The sequence below is a fragment of the Lichenostomus cassidix genome, chromosome 5, assembly GCF_008360975.1.
Source record: "Lichenostomus cassidix isolate B80296 chromosome 5, HeHo_3.0, whole genome shotgun sequence".
NCBI lineage: Eukaryota > Metazoa > Chordata > Aves > Passeriformes > Meliphagidae > Lichenostomus > Lichenostomus cassidix.
The window spans coordinates 5,141,513-5,162,671 of NC_139486.1; the positions used below are offsets into that span (position 1 = coordinate 5,141,513).

At 37.6% G+C, this 21,159-nt stretch overlaps 1 protein-coding gene across 2 annotated transcripts in view; it reads left to right on the forward strand.

The window, feature by feature from the left end:
• Positions 1–19,068, forward strand: part of PPM1A (protein phosphatase, Mg2+/Mn2+ dependent 1A) — a 35,094-nt gene extending 16,026 nt beyond the window's left edge. The window contains exons 3-6 of one of the 2 annotated variants that reach the window (XM_085061102.1): positions 1,026–1,143; positions 6,158–6,266; positions 8,844–8,901; positions 11,148–19,068. In XM_085061102.1, the coding sequence (XP_084917228.1) occupies positions 1,026–1,143; positions 6,158–6,266; positions 8,844–8,901; positions 11,148–11,195 (333 nt within the window). In that variant the 3' untranslated portion in view covers positions 11,196–19,068. The remainder of the gene's footprint in view (positions 1–1,025; positions 1,144–6,157; positions 6,267–8,843; positions 8,902–11,147) is intronic. The other variant, XM_085061103.1, reaches the window with a different exon arrangement.
• The last annotated feature ends 2,091 nt before the right edge of the window (positions 19,069–21,159 follow it).

Sequence of the window (21,159 nt, forward strand, 5' to 3'; positions counted from 1 at the left end):
GCAAACTGCAAGTCATAGTGTAAAAAAGCCAACTTTTTTCTAAAGAAACAAGACAACATCTCTGCTCTTCCCACATGGTTAACAGGATCATTGTTTCCCATCTGGAAAATTGTAATTGCTTTCCAAGACCGTGGCAGGTTGATAATTGTTATATTTTTGTTTACTGTTTTTGTTTGGTGATCCTAAAAACAAATACAGGAAAGGAACAGTGGCTTGTGGATGCTGTAATCTTTGCAGGAGCCAACTGTCAGCACCTCCCCATACCCATATACTCTTGTTCTGCACACTGACTTGTTTTTGATCTTGCTGACATCAGTGGGTTTAATTAGTGTTAAAAATTCAGCCTGTGGATGCATGTTTGTAGGCCAAAGCACAGGGGTATTGAAAGCAAACCAAGCAGTTATTTTGCATAAGCAGAATGTCTTTGTATTTTAACATATTCAGGTATTGGGGTTCTCTTTAGTTGGAGTTTTAAATACTAACATTTTTTGCAAAGGCCTGGGTACCTTCCAGCTGGTCTTCTAACAAATCCTCTCACTTGTAACTTCTCTTGTTTTAAACAAAAAGGAGAAGGAAAAACCTAATACCTGTGATTTTAGGTAGAAGCACTGTCTGAATTCAGCACCTTTCTGCTTAGTGCTTTTAAGCAGTGATGGTTTTGTTCACTCATTCAGCTGTTTCCCCAAAATGATTGGATGGTACTTAAAACAAGACAGAACACAACTTTGTAATTACATATCACTAATTACTCGTGAGATTTTAGAAGACAATGGGCTGTCTGTAACTGGCTCCATGTAGTCTTCAGACCATAAAAGAGTTAAAAACAGTGACTTAAGAGTTGTGCCAAATGAATGGGCCTGGAATTCTGTAAGGGGTACAGGGAGATTAATGATAATATTAGTCTGTAACAGTGAATGTTGGATTCTGATACCATATGACTTGTGAGTTTCTGTGTTTAAAATGCTTTGATGTGTATTTAGCCTGGTGTGTATACATTTCTCAAATCATTTTTTCTTTTCCACCAGGGAAGTCGAGACAACATGAGTGTGATATTGATCTGTTTTCCGAATGCACCAAAGGTATCGCCAGAGGCGGTGAAAAGAGAGGCAGAGTTGGACAAGTACCTGGAAAGCAGAGTAGAAGGTGGATCATTTAAAAAAAAATAAGTAACTTTGTTTCTAAACAGACCCCTGGCCCCCTTCCCCTTCCGACAACTAAACCCTTAACACACACAGGCTTTTTAATAGACCTTCAAGTGCCATTGGCCATCCTGTGTACCTCTGAAAAAGGCACTCATATATGTCCTGAAAAAGTTCTGCTATGAAAGTGCAGCAGCCTGTAGCCCTGAAATTATTCAGGATGGCAGAGAATTCATTTGTGCTCAGTGTTCTCCCTGAGTCTGTTGGCAGCACTAACTCCAGACCAGTGAATCCTGGTTCCTGTTACATTGAGTTAAATAAAATAGTCAGAATATCTTGCAAAGTGTCTGTGAAGATGGTAATTCGAGTGCCATTTTTCCACATCGTTAAGTACAAAAAAGTTAGCTGTAATATTTTATTATCCAGTTTATAGTAGGGTTACAACTTGATTACTGTAATCTTTAAGCATCTGCTTACATATTTACTTATTTGAAAGTACGTCAGAAATTTGTCAAATCTAATCTTTAAGCATTCATGATGAACAAAAGCTGGGAACTCATCTTACTCTGATAGTAACTTCAAAATGTTTCTTTAAATTTGTATTTCAGGAGTTCTTAAACTTTAAATTGAAACTGCAAATTTGGGGCTTTTTGGATCACATAAAAATGATATTTGAAATCAACTTGGTTTAAATTATTTCTGATTAAAACTGCATTTACAGTGCCTTTTGATATTTAAAACCAACTACAGCTTGGAGTTTGTTTCTGAAATATAAGACATGCTGTATGCATTATTTGCATAGGTTAAGTCTATTTTTGAAGTGGACTCCTCTATATGTTACAAGTCTAGTTATGTGTGTGTGTATACTCCCAAGAATCCTTAATAGCACACAGGGCACGATAGGCAGAGTTCTCCACAGCTATGGTAGCAGTGATTAGTAAGTTAGAGGAGTACATTATGCACTTTTTTCCTCCTTAACTTGCATGAAGGTAACACACTGCAGCTCAGAAATTTCACAGAGGAGTTGCCTGCATGGGAATTGTGGGCTCAGACAAATTCATGTGCAATTTTTAAATCTCTTACAACCTGTGTAGGTGCTCCTTCAGAAAATACCACAGTTTTCAAAAGCCTCGCTTGTGAGGTCTTGGCAAACTACATCTGTTCTGCCCCTGAACAAATGTCCAGGCAGACATTTCTGTGTTTTAATCTCACCACTTGCCTGAGAGGAGAGGTTGGTGCACAGTCAGCGCTGGTGTGAATCTCCCTGACAGCGTAGCAGGAATATCCCAGAGCAGTCCCACTGCAGCAGGGAAGTGTCAGATGGCTTTCTCCTTGCAGAGCAGGGAGCAGCTTTGCATCAGGCGTGCGAGGAGCTTGCTGTGTTTGCCCACCCACAGACTGGGTGAGGAACAAGTGTGCTGTGCATTCACACATTGATTCACAGCGTGGTAACTCTCCTTATCTGGGCAAGTACTGCCTTCTTATCTTAGATATTTTGTCTGAGTTCAGACAAGCCCATGACCTAGAATATGAAAATACGATGAAGCCAAGGCTGCATCTTCAGCTGGCCTCGTTGTACTCCAGCAATATTACAGTGAGGAAAGCTGGCATTTTTGTACAGTTGCTTCATTTTATAAAGGAAGAGCATAAACACTGGACCTGCATGTGATTATGGTACATACAAGGAATTTGGCTGCTGGTACTTTGCATTTATACGTATAGGAAATTACAGGAATGAGCAAAGTGTGATAATTGCATAGAGGCAGAAGGATTCTGTTTGTAGTTATGAAGCACTTTAATACTAATTTAATGGGATGATGTCTGAACAACTTGAGGAAATATATTGTACTTCTCCTCAAGGGTCTTTGCTTAATTTTTAGAGTTATCCTCAATCTTTTGTCTATTGTTGCACAAAAATATTATTTAAATTAATGAATATGTAGTAAACACTACTCAACCCAGCAGTGATTTGTATCAGCTATTTGCAGAATTTTGCCTTTTAGGACATATGCATGAGGAAAGTTAAAAGGCCTGAACTGAAGCAGAGTTTCAAGAACAGGAGTTAATAACTTTGTTACATTTAACTTAATTCCTGTGCCATTGCATTGTTTCTGAAGTAAATGGATAATGCCTTATTGACTAGTAAGGTAGGACTGCTGCAGCTTCTGAAACTTTATACACTACAGTGAATAATCTTGCTCTTACCTTAGGATACTGTAAGAGTGGCGGTGCTTAACTTTAAAAATCTGATTTTTTGGCTGAAGGAACTAAAAAAATATAAAGAGTACTTTTAGAATGATCTTACTAATCTGTGATATGAATTTAAATTTAAAATTCATTAAAATGGAAACTTGGTCAAAGTGCATATTCTGTATTTTTATGCACTTCAGTACTCAGTGAAGTCCAACAAGTAATGAGAGTCAATGCTGACTAATGTGCATTTTTTTTTTCTGGTTGTATTTTTATCCCCTTGGCCCAGAATAAATCTTTATACTGTTAAAAAGTAGTGCAAATTTTAAGACTGAACAGGTTTTCATACCGATGGTCATCTTAAATAAGGAGAGATGATTCAGATTTTAAAAAAATGTAGAAACTTCTCTACTTACTATGTCACTTAAGACTCTCCTAGTGGGTTTGTGGTCCAGATTCGTAGCTGCAACAAATAATGGAAGAAGCAGCAAGTGTGGAGAAGCATCCTTGTGCCATTACTTGCAATAAATCAATGTTACTCCTAAAGTATCATGTGAACTTCATGGTAGAAGTAATCAGTCATTCCAAAATGTGTTGCTATTATTTGCACTAATATGTGTTATTGATGTGTTGACTCGAAAAAGAAACTTGTCTAAGCTTTTTTATTTTTCTGTTCTTTTTTTTCTTTTTTTTTTACATAAAACCATTCCGTAATAGATAATCCCTGCAATATTTATATCTATGTAGAGATAAATAATTTCAAGTTAGCTGTTACATGTTCCTTCCCTAATTTTCACAAAAACAAAGTTCTGGCTTTTTCTTAAACTTTGTACGGCATTCCCATTTTTGAATCCTTTATTTTAGGGTTGTAAGTACATTTTTCCAGTACTTGATGCCATGAAAATGTGTAGAAGGTTTAAAAGTAAATTAAAGATTGGGGGGAGGGTTGAAGGTGTATTGAAACAAGATAATTCCAATAAATTAAACACAGCTAGCAGACCGACTCCATTTGTTGTGTCTTCAGTGTTCATTCAGTCTGTATCTATAGTTTTATCAAAACATTAATGTATTCATTTAGTGGAGACTGTATGTTAAATGTACTGCAGTTACAGGTTGTGAAACTGTGTAGTATAGGTCAACTATAAATTCCTTATTTTTGTACAGCAGAACTTTAGCACTAGCACAATGTAGCATATACTAGATGTTCAAAATTGCACAATAAAGGAACTTGGCAAACCAAATCTGAGATCTTGGCTTCTTATTCAGATTTAAGATTCATAGATTATTTATTTGCTAAATGTCAGATGGCAAAATGAACTTTGGATGTAGATTTTGAGGAAATGGCAAGTTTTTGAGGTGTCTCTGGTGTGTGGTGTCACATATTTGGAATCTAGGTTTTGAAGTAAACAGCTTAAAGCTTTGTGCTTAGAGTTCCATGCTGGTTGAGGACTAGGCAGTGTTTCCACTATACCTTGCAAATAATTTACACAGCCTGACTGCAAAACAGAGCTGATGGTTTTTGTAAACACACACAGCCCTGAAAAACCATTACATACACAAAAAATAATTCACAATCGTTGTTTATTAGGGGTTTTTTTTAACTAAAAATGACTGGATACATGTTGGTTTTAAAAACTTTCAATGTGCCTTTTCTCTCAAATTATAAAATAGAAACTTGGTGTGCTCTTCCAGAATTTAGGGCAAAATCTGAATGCTTGAGTATTTTTCAAAAGTGGTACTGATGAATTCCAACTACTTTCAAACTGTGTAAATGCTTTATTACATGAAGAGTAGTGTGCATGTACATACATGCATGTATAGATGTGCGCATATGTACACATTATTGTATGCATGTTCCAGTATTCACTCGAAGATGAACAGCACCAGGTCTTAATAATTCATGTGTTTCGCAGTTTCTGAGAGCTCATGTTTATAGAGAAATGAATGCATTTTTAAAAATGTTCTTTGAGCTTCATAAAATCCCTATTTAAAGAGCAACTCTTCAGGGGTGGTATGGTCTCAAATGTCTTGAATTCAAGTGAAATTGTGTGCTTTTGACTTGAGGAGAAAAGTGAAAAAAGCAAACACAAAAAAACCCAAAACCAAAAAACCCAAGCCAACCAGGCCTGACAATAAAGTTAAAGAATGAATGGCTTGACAAACATGGCTGTGGCTACAATACAGACTCTCTTCACCCAGAAGCTGGAGTGGATCAGCTTTAAGTTTCTGCCCTGTATTTAAATATCTCCTGAGCTGAGGATGAAACTGTCAATTAGATGTGATGTCCCTGGCTTTTAATTTATGTGTAATAGTTCTTAAAATTTGCATGTTGCTGTAATGCAGAGAGGAACAGGTATTGGTTAATACACATACAGCCATGGGAATTACTTTTGATGTGTCTAACCTTTTATTTCTTGAAAATACTATGTTTTCTGTGATGGCAATAATTTTTATCTTGTGTTGCACCAGTAAAGCTGGTGTTAATATCTGCCCCATGCCTTGGGCATGTTTTGGGAAGATATTACATCTTCTGTCTCATGTAAAGCAGGAAAGCCATTAAAGATTATTTTTTTTCCCACTGTTACTAGGTAGCTGTGTATTTCTAAAACCAAGTAAGCATGTCAACAGCAGTAAATTGTCAAATCTGTTACAGGTTTTTCCTTATGGAACCAAAGTTAACAATTACCATGTTGAGTACGGTTTGTCACTTTAATTTTTTAATTTTTTTTTTTTTCAATGTTAAGCTGCCTTTTTATAAAACTGAGTGTTTCAATCTTTTGAAGTTAAATTTGGACTGCACTTACAAAAAAAGTACTTCTGATTCCCAGAGATCATAAAGAAGCAGGGTGAAGGAGTGCCAGACTTAGTCCACGTGATGCGTACGTTAGCAACTGAGAGCATCCCAAACCTCCCGCCGGGGGGGGAGTTGGCAAGCAAGTGAGTTCACATCAGTGTACATGTGGGGTTTGATTTAAATCTGATCTTAACTGCAAGGCCACTCTTAAAAGTGGGAGGGCAGGGAGGGGAGGAAGGGCACAGGACAAAAGGTGATGATCTGTTCTCTGATTTTTCTTACTCAGTTGTTCTGGATGAAAAGGACAAGCCTAAGAATGGAGTTAACTATGAATCACTGGGAAAATTAAATGTCAAACTGTAGTTTTGGGGAAGGAATGAGAGGTTTTTAAGGGTGGCCTGAATGTCTGTTTTCTGCAATTAACTGGGGTTTTTGTGGGGATGTTACATTTGAACGTGTGAAAATAATACACTGACTTTAATTACTTGGATATGTTATACACTTCAACAAGAAGTGATATGCATAAGATGTTTTGCTTGGCAGCTTTCTTTTCTTGTCTGTAGCCATGTTGTAATTGCTTAAAAATTTGCTTTTGTTTCTCTCTGCTTGTGACAAATCTGAAAACGACATAGAAGTCAATCAAAAAAGAAAAGTGGAAAGTTAAATTTGTGGCTTTATATAGCTGGCTGTCTCCTTGAAGAGTGCAGGGGTGATGCTTTGTGGTTTCTTAAATGTTCAGTCTTTAGGTGCTTAGCTTGTTTGCACCCCAAACCTAGTGCTTTTTGCTTCAAAAGATCCTTCATGAGCCTGTGCTGTGTTAAAATGGATTGGGCACATATGTTACAGAGTATTTTTAACCTTTCAGAGTATGATTTTTGCATTGTTACACCAAAACATCAAGACTTTAGGCATGTAATTGAATAACTTATAAATTAATAAATTAAATAAATTACAAAGTGATAACTGTAAAGATGGCTTCTGCAAAACAATATTGTTCCTATAGGAACTGTCTGGCTAGGAAAAGAAGAGATGGCAATTTTATGTACAATAGCATCTATTTAGGATGGGTTGTTGTAGTGTTGAAGTGTGAGTGAATCAGTTACTCATGAATCAGCATACAAATTGATTTTTCTTAATCTCCTTTGACTAACAGTAGCATTATGGTTGTGAAGAAATGCTGAAGTGACTGACTTCCCTGGGATTTTGTGTCTTAGTGATGCTAGTTTGAATAGGGACTGATAGAAATACTGATTTAATTGGATGTTAATGTAACTTAAAGTACTATTGCCACTTTGGAAGGAAATTAATGCTGTCCAAGAAACCTGCATGTATTTACAATCAAAGATACCTATTTCTTGAAAGATTTGGGAAACTTTCCAATCCATATATGCAATGTACTTTGTGTGTAATTGCTTGATTTTATTGCTTTAAATCCAGCCTCTTCTTTCATTCCCTACAATCATTCACTAGAGTCACTATGATGTTTATACATAGTAGTTCCTGACGTTTTTCAGTGTTGCAGGATGATTACAAAGCTTGTCATGTGCTTTTTTTCTTCTCTTGCACTCCTTTGTGATTGCTCTGCATGCCTTCATCAGCAGTTTAAGGGTTGTTCTTTGAAGTTTGTTTTGTATCACAGTCTGCTACTTCGTCATACTTGATTCTGCACAGGGGGATCTGGAAGAAATTTGCATTTAAAGTCCAATCTGTAATTCCTGTTTTTTACTCCCCTCTTTCCTTTCTGCTCTCCCTCCAAAGTTGTTTCCTTTTGTACTGGGAAAGGCAAAGGTGGCTTCTTCCTTCAGCCTCACATTGGTTGTTTTTGGGGTTTTTTTTAATCAGTTTTCAAATTTTTTTTACTCAGTTTTTCACCCTGTGTTAAAATAAATCAGTGAAAATCATGTTGCTCATTTGCATGTTGATTGCAAATTTTATATTAATATTTTATCACTCTATTTCTTATAAATTTTCTATCCGTATTAGAAAAGACAAGAATCCCAGAGATGGAAGTTAATTTCAAGCTATCTTAAATGTACTAAGCATGTTTTGGTTTTTTAAGGGAAATAGCTGTCAAGATGCTTGAATTAATTTTTTTTACTAGACAGAAGTTGTCTCAATCTGAAAGTACAATACACAAAACTGCAGCTTACATTTTAATCTTTTTATTTGTGAAAAATTGTAGGGGAGAGCGTTGGGCATGTCATTGTAGAAGAGTACTGTTCTAGAACTAATTTTTTCATGTTTGCACGTGGAAAGTACATTTCAGGATGTAACACAAACAAAAATGTGCTTCAGAATGTGATTTTTATGTGCCCAGAAAATAACACAACACTCTTCCCCTATGGAAGTGCCATAATAGAGGCACTACTGCAGTGGTTTTTGGGCACACAAATGACCAGGACATTCAATGTCCACCAAGTTTTCTGCTGCCCTTTTTCAAAGCCAAGAGCTGCAGCACCTCAGCCTCACCTGACTGTCAGGTTGTGCTCCTCTCCTGCTGAACTCTGAGGGATATTCAGCCTTGTTTGTCTTGAGCCTGAAGGTTTTAAAGGACATGGAATGTTTAAGGACACTTAGTGCTAACTTGCAGTAAATAGGGTTCTGTGAATTTGGAATCTCCTAAAGTTTTGCATTTTAAATTAGGAATTTGAATTTGACCTGGGGAAAAATAGGAGGACACAGCCTTAAAATCTTGTGGGTTTTTTTCTTTTTTGCTCTAGACGGAGTGTGATTGAAGCCGTGTACAACAAACTGAACCCCTACAGGAATGATGATGCTGTAAGTATCCTTTCTCTTACATTATCTTTCCCCCCATCCCAGTTAATTTAGCTGTTTTGTAAAGAAAGATATTGTTAATTCCTGTTAAAGACCCCTTCTCCCAAGAAAGGAATAACACCGTTGTGCTCTTTGGACTGTGGTTTGTAATTGTTTTCTGCTGCTTTCTGCTGATCCTAATCTCAAAACTCCTGTAGGGTTGATTCATTTGTCCTCTGGAATTTCATTATTTCAATCCTGCTTGGATTTCCAAGTACTACCAAATGGTGGAAAGAGTCGTGGGGGGGTTTTTTCCCCCTTCTTTATAGGAGACATTTTCCCCCAAATATCAAGAAGAAAAATGCTATATCTAAAGGTTAAACAGATGTATTAAGAATATATTAGTTTACCAAATGGACTCAAATGGACCATGTAAATACTTTTATTCTTAAGCACAAAGCATCGTACAGCAGGCACTTTGGCTTCTTACATGTCAGTGATGAGAGTGACATAAATCCTCTGTCAGTATGGGGGGGAAAACAAGCAAGCAGTAAACATGAACATGATTCCAGTTGCAGTTTGATCACCAGAAACAACATTCTGTCACCAAAAGTGCTGTACATTATAAAGCAGTTAAACTGATCCTTTAACTACCAGCAGAAATTACTTACATGCTTGGATGTGACAGAAGTGAAATGCAGCCAGACATAAAGACTGTGCGTTGGCTTTACAACTGTGCACTAGTTATTTGGCAGTCCTCATTCTATTTTTAGTGTAAAAATTCCTAAATAGTGTCTGAAAGAGGATTCTTTACCTTCAGAATACATTCTGTAGTATGTTGCTGTTCTACAAATGTGCAGTACACAAACTTTGTGATCATGTTGGCAACTGGAATACAGAAATTTGCATATGGAATAGTTGGCAAGCAGCTCCTGCATTTTTACTCATGCTGCTTTTATTCTTCATTCTCAGAACAACCATTTTGCTTTTTCATATAATTGCTCTGCTTTGCTACTTCTGGTCTTGGAGGAAAAGCTGGAGGTGGTACTTTTGCAAAGGGCAATTTCAGTTTGTGTTTTTTTTACTACACCTCCGTGCCAACTGTTCCTCTCTGGTTTGTTATGGATTCTGTGTGCAAGTTTGAATGAAGGGTGCAGAACTTCAGTGCTAAGAAATTATCATGTGTGCCATTGCTAGAGACTTAATTAGCCTCTTTCCTCTCGAAGGAGTCACTAAGGCAGCGCTTTTGAAGAGGAGTAATATTTCTACCTCCTGCAGTCTCACTAATGATGGGGAGGTTTAGCAGTGGAAGCACCAGGATGTGCTGTTGTAAAAGCCCATTGTGGCCCTTAATTGCTATGGGAAAGGGAACAGGTAATGCTGAAACAACCAAAGGTGGCTGCACAGGAGCAGTTTGATTCCTGTGCTGCTGATTTAGCTGTTGCTGCAGCTGCAGAGCTGTGTGCCCTCCTGGTGGGGCTGGTAGAGAAAGCTGAATATGGAGCAGTCTAAGCAAGGGAAAGGGAAACAGTCTTGACATGAAGGTGAATGGATTAAAAAACGCTTGGTAAAATTAAATACTGGTTAAACCAGGAACTGGTTAAACATTTTTTAGGCTTGTGGTAGTTATACAAAATCCACTCTTGCCTGTGGGCCTAAATGGGCCAAATTTTAAGGACACTCAGATATTGGATACGTTGTAATGCCAAGTAGTGTGTCCATGCAATTATGATTTGGAGCACAGCGTGCCTCTGCTTTCAATATATTTTTAATTATGTACATTTATTTTCTTCCCCTTGTGGTTTTATTACCATCCAAAACTACGATTTCTTTCAGTTGCCTAAACTACACTTTTGTAACCTTAAATTAAAAGTGTTAAAATAGCTCTGAGTTATAACAGCGTGTCAGTTGATGTCTGCATCTTCCCATGCAGCGAGGGAGGGCTGAGAACACAAAAGATGATAATGGTGATAACACGTGGCATGAGGCACATCCTGCTCTTTTCTCACACCTGTGAGCTGAGTGTATCCATTTTGTATTACTTCTAACTACTCAGGAAATAGCTAAAAGGGTTCTGGAAATGCTTTTGAGTAACATTTCTAGGATATGATTTTCAGGACTGATAAAACACATGGTCATATTTTGAAATTTCTTGGTTCTAATGTTTCATTAATTAAGAATATGTGGGGTTTAGATTCTTCTTAAAAGCTGTTTCTGAACGGGGAAAGAAAACAGACTCCTGAAATTATTTAAGTCTTTACCCTTTTCAGTCTGGATTATCCAGAAACTGCCGCAAGGATGGGCACTCCAGACTTTAAAGGGTTCCTTCTTTTTTCTTTAAGGATTCTGCCTCAACTGATGATATGTGGTAAAACTGCTCATCTAGCTGTGGAGTTCTCGTTTCATCCTGCAAATGAAAGTGCAGCCCAACCTCAGTGACCCTTCTTAACATCCATCCTCAACCTTAATTAAAGAAGGGAATATGATGTGTTGGTGAGAGTGACTACAGCAGTACGACATCTAGCCCAGGAACTGATCTTTTTTGTAAAACAGACTTCTGTAAACGTGATTTCAAACCATAAATTCATGTTGTAAATCAGACTCCAGCAATTTATGTTGTATGATTTTGTTTTTGTAAAGTGCAATTGTCTTTGTACAAAATGCTCATATTTAATTATGAACCGCTTTAAATCACTATAAAGGTTAGAAGAAATGTTTTGGCTTGTGTGATGCAACAATATATATCCCTTTTAAAATCATGTTGTGGTTTTGGATTGCAAGGAGCAGCAGCCTAGCCAGCTAGGTGCTCAAGAGGTGCACAAAACTGTTAAAGATAACTTTTTGGTTTATATGAAAGCTGAACTCGTGGGCAACTTACCAGAAATTACAGTGTGTGAATCTTGCTTGGCAGTGGAAAAATAACTTAGGAGTAGTGCACATTCTTCAACAAACGTATATCATTTTCTTGGATGCACTCCTGCTCTCACGTTGAGTTGAAGGGATTTGTGATTTTGAGTTCAGTGGGAGTTAAATCATGCCCTATTAATAGTATCCTGTTCATACATGTACCAATCTTGGGATTAGAATGCCTTGGTTCCTTGCACCTCTTTTTTCATTAACCCTTACCTGAAACTACTAATCACTGAGCACGAAGGCAACTTTCTACATAAAGTAGGAGTCTGCAGCATTTTTACAATCCTGATTGGCTGGGTCTGCTGCTGTTCCAAGAAAAATACTCTGAATTCCATTTTATCAATAAAGCTTGATTTAACAAACAAGACATTTACCCATAAATGTGTAATTCCTTTTTTTCCTGCCTTTTAAAATGTCAGTGCCATTGTAAATGATATTTTACTTGTGGAAGAATATTTTTATTAATTGCTAGCCCATTTTTAAAATGGGAAGGATTTTGATTATTGCCCAAGACATAGCCATATGCTAGAGGATGATGTGGGATTAATCAGTTACCCTCTTTTTTACAAGTGTGGGTTTTTTCAGGCTTTTTGGTGTTGTTTTTTTTTTCCCCCCCTCCCTACTGAAGATGTGCATTGGTTTGAATTTGCCTACTGTTTGATAAAAATACATTTGTCAAAGCCTGACAATCTTTAACATTATGTGGTGTGTGTTTTTAATTGACCCACTTACTTAGAATGAGAGACTAGTGGTTAAACAGTACTTGTGATTTGAGGTATAGCATGTTGACAATATTTAACTGTTCGTTGTTTAAAATTCTAATTTAAAATTTTATAAGATAATAAACTAATTTGATTTAAGCTTAGCTTTCTCCCATTGAGCATACGAAAATTAAGTTTTCAAGTCAGTCGTGTTTGCAAAACTGCTGTTTTGTGCACCTTGTGTTGTCTTTTTGGTTGAGAATATTGTATTTAATATGTAGTTTACTCATTTAGTAGGCAGATTCCCCAAAAGGAAAATCAGTAAAACAAGTGGATTGTAACATTTACTGCAGTTAAACAGAATCAGAACTTGGTGTATAATTACTTTTTGATAGGAAAACGTAGTACAATGCATTTTGCTATATTTGTCTTTTCCCTAACTTTGGCATATACATATTTGTATATATAGCCTTAAAACTAATGCAGAGTTAGGGAACACTGAACAGTGAAAAAGTAACTTATAGTGTCTTGGAACTAAGTATAGTATATACCAGCAAACTTTTCTTTTATCCCTCTTGTCTATGTGGGGTGCTTAAACGTAACTTCATTGTATTCAGTTTGTAATCTGTTCAAGCATGAATGAAGAAAACATAAGCACTATTTGTATTTATAAATTTATAGCAATTTTTGCTTAAACAACCAGTTCCTTACCTACCTATGAATAAATGCTTAAAATGTCTAATTTTGTTGTAGAGTGCAAAACTATAATGATGTTAAGTTATAGCTTCACAGGCACCTAATTAATGAGCATATTTAATAATACATGGCGTATTAGTGCAAAAAGCTAAACTTAATTTAGGACTGGGCAGATAAAGTTCTGTCCTTTTTTTCATAGAGACTAAAGTTTAGTTTTGGAAACTGCAAAACCTTGAACTGGACTGTGGAACCTTTGAGTTTTAAACTTTAAAAATCGGAAGCAAAACTGTGGTGTGAAAAGCCATACTTCAAACCATAATCACTTAAACTGTCTCAGTGACAAAGGAGATTTTTGAAGCCTCTACTGACGAGGTCTCCTGAAGGTTAGAAAGAAAATAATTCTGCTATTGCTACAGGTGATGTGAGTAGGTTTGAGGGTAGTGGCAGAAAGCCCGTTTCAGGCCTTTCTCTCTCCCGCCTACCTTCAGCGTTTCCATGAGCTCAGAGCACTGAATTACGATGTATGCATAAACACTGCCATTTTAGATACAGATTTTGATTACAGAATAAACCAGTTAAGTGTATAAAGCATCCTAGAAAAGAGGCAAGCTGTACTTTTTTCACTGCTCTGAAAAGAAAAAGGCACTTTTGCACCTTTGTGCATCTCCTTCTTGCACCAGAAACTTTTTTTTTTTTTAAATGCTAAAAACATTAGCACCTCAGGGGCAAGGCAGCAATTTTTATTTTGAAGTATTGTGTGCTATTTATTTCCCTCTTGGAAAAAAGATTCCTGTGTGACAAAAATGAAAATTGTGTGATGTTAAAAGATGTATTTTTAAATACATGTTCAAATAGGATGGTCCCGATTTGCTTGTTTTTAAAAGGAAATGACATTTGTAAAGCTACTTTGCTTCGTATGCCATGCAACTTTGTTTTCCTTCTACATTTGACAGCTTCACTGGCTACAGTTTCTGTGAGTTGTGTTATAGTCAGATTAAATGTTTTGCTGACCGTTCTGGGAGAATACCTGTAACTGCTTTGTAGACAACTGTTCCAAATACTTCTCGCTAATTCAGCATTGAAATATGTTCAAGACAGAGGCTTCTAAAATGTGCTTTAAACCAATGTTGGATGAACTAAATGCAGTGATGTTAAGTAGGATCCTAGGTTTGCAAGGCTTTGTAAATCCTTTGTATCCATAGATTCCCTGGTACTCGTGCTGGGGCAGAAACAGAGCCAAGTTTCTGATCTCACCTGGCCCAGGAGCAGCACCACCACGACCTTGAGGCATGGCCATCATTCATTTAGACTTTGAGCTGGAGTCAGAATTGGAGAGAGGGATTTCATCTGCTTGCTGTTACACTGCTCTGAGCTGCCGCAGTCGTAGGTTGTGTCAGCGAGGTGCCTGGTGAATACTGAGCAGCAGATGAGTCACAGGAGCACTTACCTTGAGAGTTCATGCAGGTGCCAAAGCTCATCTTTGCAGCATTTACTTGTAGTGAAATGACTTCAATGTCCATTGCATTATTTATTGCAAAGCTGGTGCTGTCACTGTATAGGTTAATGTCGGAGCCATTTTGCTCAGTTCAAGAGGTGGAAGCTTAAGGTGATTTAACAAAATTAGGGGTCAGTTTTCACTTTGGTTAATTCCCTGATAAGAATCCCACCTTAATTTTATACACTGGGATAGGAGAGACTTCCTATTGCATTCCATTCTTAGTAGTTTATGAACTAAGGATATGGTTTCATGATCAACTTATGCCCAAGCTTGCCCCTACTGCCTATTTTTGTGCCAGTGCTTGTCCTTACGTGGGTGTGCAGTTAGGAGAAAGAGAAAACCTGTCCTCCTCAGCTGGGTAAGCTGATAATCCATCTGTGGGGTGCTGGTGCTAGGGAAAGATGGAGAGTGGGGAGACAGGACAGAGAGCAAAGGAATGTTTGCCCCACCCCTCCTGCCGCAGTTTGGGAAACCACACCCAAATAAATGATGGCCTGTGTAGGGAGTATCGAAGCCTTGGCAGATCTTTCCCCACTCTGTACTTAAGACAAACATTTTGCTTTGGTAAATGTTCTTTTTCTTCAAAGTGGAATCATCAAACTTTGGTCTTAATGTCTTGTGTGTGTTCCGTGCTGACAAATTTTCTCTGTGTTGCATTCTTGAGGTTTGTAGCTCTGTCCTGGGGGAGAGACAGCACGGCTGCCACAATTAGGTTAATGATATGGTTGTTACAGTTTGCCTTAGTTCAATGTACATCAGGATTTCATCACGCCAAGATGTTCATCTTCATCTCTACCTGCACCTTCTTGAACTGCTTTTATGCACAAATGACTTGGTGTATTTCAGTTCCTTGGTATTTAAACTTGGCCATGTCTGAAAGGGGCTAACCTTAAGGAAAGCAGTGCCCTTTTCCTCATCCTTTGGCAAATACAGTATTTGATACAAACCTGATGTACCTTGCATGGGTTCAGAAACAGCAAAACTGTAGAGCTACAGGCCTTTACCTGATGTTCTTGTGTAGAAAATGAATGGTTACTCTGTGCCAAGCTTCACCAGATGTGAAAATAATGACTTCTAGATAATGAGTGGGGCTTCTTGTTCCCACCACTGCCTGTGTCTGAGGTGATCATACCTGAGCATTTACAGACCAGGGCATAAACTCTCCATCTGGCTGGAGAGGTTTTAAACTCTTTGGTGAAAAGATGCTCCAGATGTGGATTTCCAGGATGCTGTGGCACATAAAATGAATGTGATTCCTGCTATAAGCTATAAAAAAGGAGCAGAATTTAAAAGTACCACTCTGTGGCTAAATAATTTTGACTGACCTGTCTGAAATACTGATCAGAGAATCCAATCTTTTGTGAGCTTTTTCTGTGGAGTGCTTGCACAGTCTGCAGGTCTCTGCAGACCCAGGTGTGCACATCTGAGGCACTCTGTGGCCTTATTTTGCCTAATAATGTTGCTCTGTAAATGAGGTAGCATCCACCTGGGCTGTGGCACATGTTCACAGGAGGTCAGGAAGCCGTAGGAAAACTTGAAGCTTCTCTTTAGTATCATGGACCACTAAATGCATTCAAGTAGAAAAAAAAAATGGACATGTTAAAAGTTGAGTTTACATTGTCTCCCACTGACAGTTTGTTTCCAGAAAAATGACAGATATTTCTGCTATTCACTTAGTATGTAAAAAACAATGTCTGGAGCTTTAATCTCCCAATTGTGTCAGAGTTGTTGACCTGTAGTTAGGCTTTGTGCATATTCCTCATTTTATCTGTTTTTGTTTGATGTTCCTTTTGAGTAGCAGTAAAACAGCTCTCTCTTTTCCCCATCTCTTGTATGCATTCTTCTAAAGTCTTTGCTCCCAGGCTAAGGGAACAGGAATGATAATGATGTCTTAGGAAAGCATTTTGGGAGGGTCTTGCTTTAAATGCAACGACCACAAAACCCCCTAACCTTTGCACCAAAATAGTTGGGAAAGTGGGCTTAACTTTAAAAATGCCTTTTATAGAATTAAGAAAATCTGAAAGTGAAGAAACTTCAGTAGAAGTGGGAAGACAGGTCAGATTTCTAGAGTAGTTTATGCATAGCCAGATTTTTACACGTAACTTGTACTGATTCCTGCCCAAATGCTTTTTAAAATATCACAAGGCACCTGCTTCTTTCTTTTTCCTTTTTTTTTTTCCCAGAATGAGAAGAATGAAACCAAGGGTCCTTACTACTGTGTAACCAGCCATTTATCTGAAGGGTGGGCGCTGTGTCAGGCAGTACCATTTTCCTTTAGGAGCACCACATCTGTACTTCTCATCTTGCTCAATAACGTTGAGGCAAAGCTGAAATTCCTTTTTGCTTCCTCGAAGTGTTGACTCTGAAGAGCTTGGTGGGAGTGTAGGGTTTTTATGTGGACAGGACTCTGTGTGTATTGTGAGGAGGCCTCTGGAGTTGAAGGAGGAGTTTCCACTGTTATTTATTTTGAGAAATATCTTTAAGAAGAATGAGAAAACACTGGAAGGTCATAAAACATTAAATACTTTCATTCTCACAATGCCTGTAGACTAAGGTCCAGAGTTTCATTTCAGCTGTGTTACTGAATTCCAGCCAGTCTGAGCAGTGCAAATACTGGGTAGCTGATTCCATTTTCACTGTTGGGATTTCAGATTGGAGCAGAATATTTTTGTTCACACTACAGGGGAAAATTAGAGTAAGATAGGCTTGGGAAAATCAGGCACAAAATTTATGTCCTGCTGACATTTATGGAGCTTTTGCTCACAACATACAAATTTTGCACATATGTTGTTGGAGCCTTAACTGTCCCACTTCTCTTGGAATGAAAAACATATGTAATCTCTATTCAGTTTAGGTTTTAAAAAAGCTTTTCAAAACCAAAGGGAAGAAGATGGTAATGTTAAAGCAAACTATTGGATTAATCTGAGATAATTTCTTAATTCTTTAAATGTCTAAGAATTTTTTTTTGCTTTTAAAACCTCGGGAGAGCACAGTTTAGGAAGTTTGATGCAGTGCTTTTAGCTATAAATAAAGGAAATCCAGGATGGACAAACAATGAGACCCTGAAAATGTAGGAAGAAAATGTGCAGAATTTACATAGAATTATATCCATGTCCAGTGATGGCCTCCTGAAAGGTTGGAACTAGATGGTCTTCAAGGCTCTTCCAACCCAGACTGTTCTATGAACCATTCTATGAAAGGATCTTTGACAGTGTTTATAGGGGAACTTTTTATTCTTGCTGAGTGATGCCAGACTGAGAAGTCTGCTGCAATTTGGAATTTCCAGCCTCTTAAATTGGAAACTGGGCATTGCACACCAGAGTCCCCAGTGCTGGGATGCTGTTCCCCCACGTTCTGTGGGTTAATGCCCTGCAGCCCTGGGAGTTGGGAGTTGGAGTTTCCCAGCCTGTTCTTGCTGATGACCTTGGGCACCAAGAGTTAATTGTATTTATTAAAGATCTAACTCTTTGGTGCCAGGACTCCATTTTTTGGAGTAAGTGCAGCATTATGCAAATGTGCTTGGCAAGTGGTGTCAGGTATTTCACTGCTCGGAAAACTCAATTACTCCTGACCAAGAGTTGATATGAGACAAAAACTGAGGTTCTCCCAGCCAGGGAGTGCTGGATATCTGAAAAGGATGAGGTTTGACTTCCAGGACCGATTTTATAAATCTTTATAAGCAGAGATTTTGGGGTTTAGCATCTGTCTTGTTACTAAGACCATGTACAAACATGCTGAATTAGAGAGTTTTCACCTGTCTTCTCACAGAATTGACTCCACACCGTACCATAAGCGTCTCGTTTGTAGTGACATGCTGTGCCTGTCTTTTTAGAAAATTCATGACCTCTTTATATCTATTTTGTGGAAAGTGTAACTTTTTTCATTGATGACGTGTATAAATGTGTGTTACGAATGGAGAGATTTAAGCTTGAAAAGCATGTTTGCAGATTACACAGCTTCATTATGGAATTTATAAATTTAACAGAGTAATATACAAGAGCATAACTATTTTCCTTAAGTAGAATGTATAACAATATATAATAAATTATTCTCCACGTAGTTCACCCACTATTTACAGTTTTACACAATTCAAACTGTGTGTTTACAGAAAGTTCAATAAATGTATATTTTGTACTATGTACAGATTCCTGGTCCCAAAGAAAATGTGTGAACTTAGTTTCTAACTTGACTTTTGAGATTGTACTTCTTTTTTTCTTTTTCTTTTTTTTCTTTTCTTTTTTTTTTTTTTTTGGTTTGGAATCAGTTGAACAAACTGCGTTACGCCTGTTGATGGTGGAGGCTTGCATTGGAGTAAACGGGAATTGGAAATATTTCTAATCTACAAAAGTGATTCCACTAAATAAAACAGGCAATTACATCGTGTGTGTGTATTTGAGTGCAATGCTACACAAACAGTCCTCACATCTCTTTTATTGTCCCTCATGTACAAACTTTCCAGGCCTCCTTCAGTTGTCTGGCTCAAGGGAGTTAGATTAAAATGAAATACTGAGGGCTTATCGTGATCATTTTTAGTCACAATTATAAAACTCGCCCCTTTTTGCTGTTTTTTCCCTTTCATGTTGGAATTCCAAGATAAAGCTGCATGTGCTTGGCTCCAGCCCCAGCATTCCCTAGAGGCCTCCTGGTCTGGGATTCTCAAGAGGATGAGGGATGGATTAGGATGCCCAACTTCTGGAATACCACATCACACAGGAGCAAAATACATTTGTATCTCTTGCCCTGATTCAGATTCAGTACTGTGAAATAAAAGCTAGACCTTTGTAATGTGATTTTGAAGAATTTAAGGATGCTAAAGGCTAAAATAAATATGGTTTTAGCCTTTATGGTTTGACGCAAAAATGAGCCTGTGTGTAACCAGCTCACATTTATCTTCCATGGAAAGCTTTATAGACAGAGCTGGAAGGATTCTGACACGGGCTAAATAAATTAAACCTGGGGAGGGGGCAGGAGGGGGTTCTGCTATCACCTGAGACCTGGAGCAAACTTGTCTTTTAAATGGTCTTAAAGATTGAGCCCCATCCCTTTAAGGATGAAAACTCAGAACCACTGAATTGTCTAGCAAAATAAAAGAACATTTTATATGGATTAAAAAAATGGAATTGCTATGATAAGGTTGACTATTAGCCTTGGTTCACATTAATGGAGCAGACATGGTAGCCAAAATATATCCCTTTGTTTTCCACCTCAGACTGTTTTATCCCATCTAACTGAAAATTTGCATTTTGGTGTATTTTCCTCAAAGCCAAAGAATAATATACCTCTGAATATCATTGTTCATCTAAATGGTTTTTTTTTTTAATCCTGACATGTAATAATAAATTTGAATGCTATCTGAGCTGTGTAGATAGAAATATTAAGCCAACTGCAGATGTTCATTGTGGCTAAATTTCATGAGGGTGTGTTTATCTGAGCTAATTTAAAAGAGGGTGAGCTCTGAAGCCTGGTTAAATCACTTAACTCCTTCCAATTTTAGTTCTCAGCAATTTTTAAGGTTATAGGAGATTATTCCAATATGAAGTTCTGAAAGAACAGAAGTGAATTTAGCAAAGAATAGAAAGAAGAATTTACATTTACTGTAGGTCTGACTCGATGATCTCAGAGGTCTTTTCCAACATTCATGATTCTGTGATAGAAATAACTAAGACAATTATCCCTGCAAATACACATGCACAGGAGAGACTTGGATGAACATGGTGCTTGTCTCTCATTTGCAGGGCTGGAAGTTCATCAATATAATGAGAATGCCTACATTGATGAATTTAATTTGTATGTACCAATTTTGATGCAAACTTTACAGTGTTTTTACTGAAAGTGGGAGAGCTTAAAATTATCTGCAGCCTTTCAAAGGTCCTACGTAGCCACAGCTGTGGGAGAGATTTATTCTCTTATCCCAATGAGCAGCTTTTTTTGGGGTACATGCTCTACTTGAAGAAAATGCTTGCTAGAAGTTTTTAATCCTATTAAACAGGACTAAAAACTTGGTGACCTACAACTTAGACTTGTCTGGAATTAGGGGTTTGCTGAACAGACATTTGAAACAGAGAGTTTATTTGTACAGTAGAGCAGATGCAAAGAAAATACAATTAGCTCTGTGTTTTCTTGTCTTTACCTCTGCTCCTTCGCAGTAGAATTGTTTGTGACACTGTCCAGTGTCCTGCTGATTCTCTTTAGGAAGAATCATCTTGCTGAAGCTGCATCGTGGCTCTTCCCTCTAACTCTGAACAGAACATCAGAGCTTGTGTGGCTCTTGAACACCAAGTGTGACTCTGTGAGAACACTGGCCTTCCTCTGAAATTTGAATTCTGACCCATGCACTGTAAGAAGGTAACAAAATAATTCAGGGTATGTTACAGGCATGCAGTAAAGCACTTTTTAAAAGGTTTTTAAGGAAACAAAACATTTTCTGGTCTGTTTTTCAAATAACCTGTGGACTCTTTAGGCCAAGATCCAGAC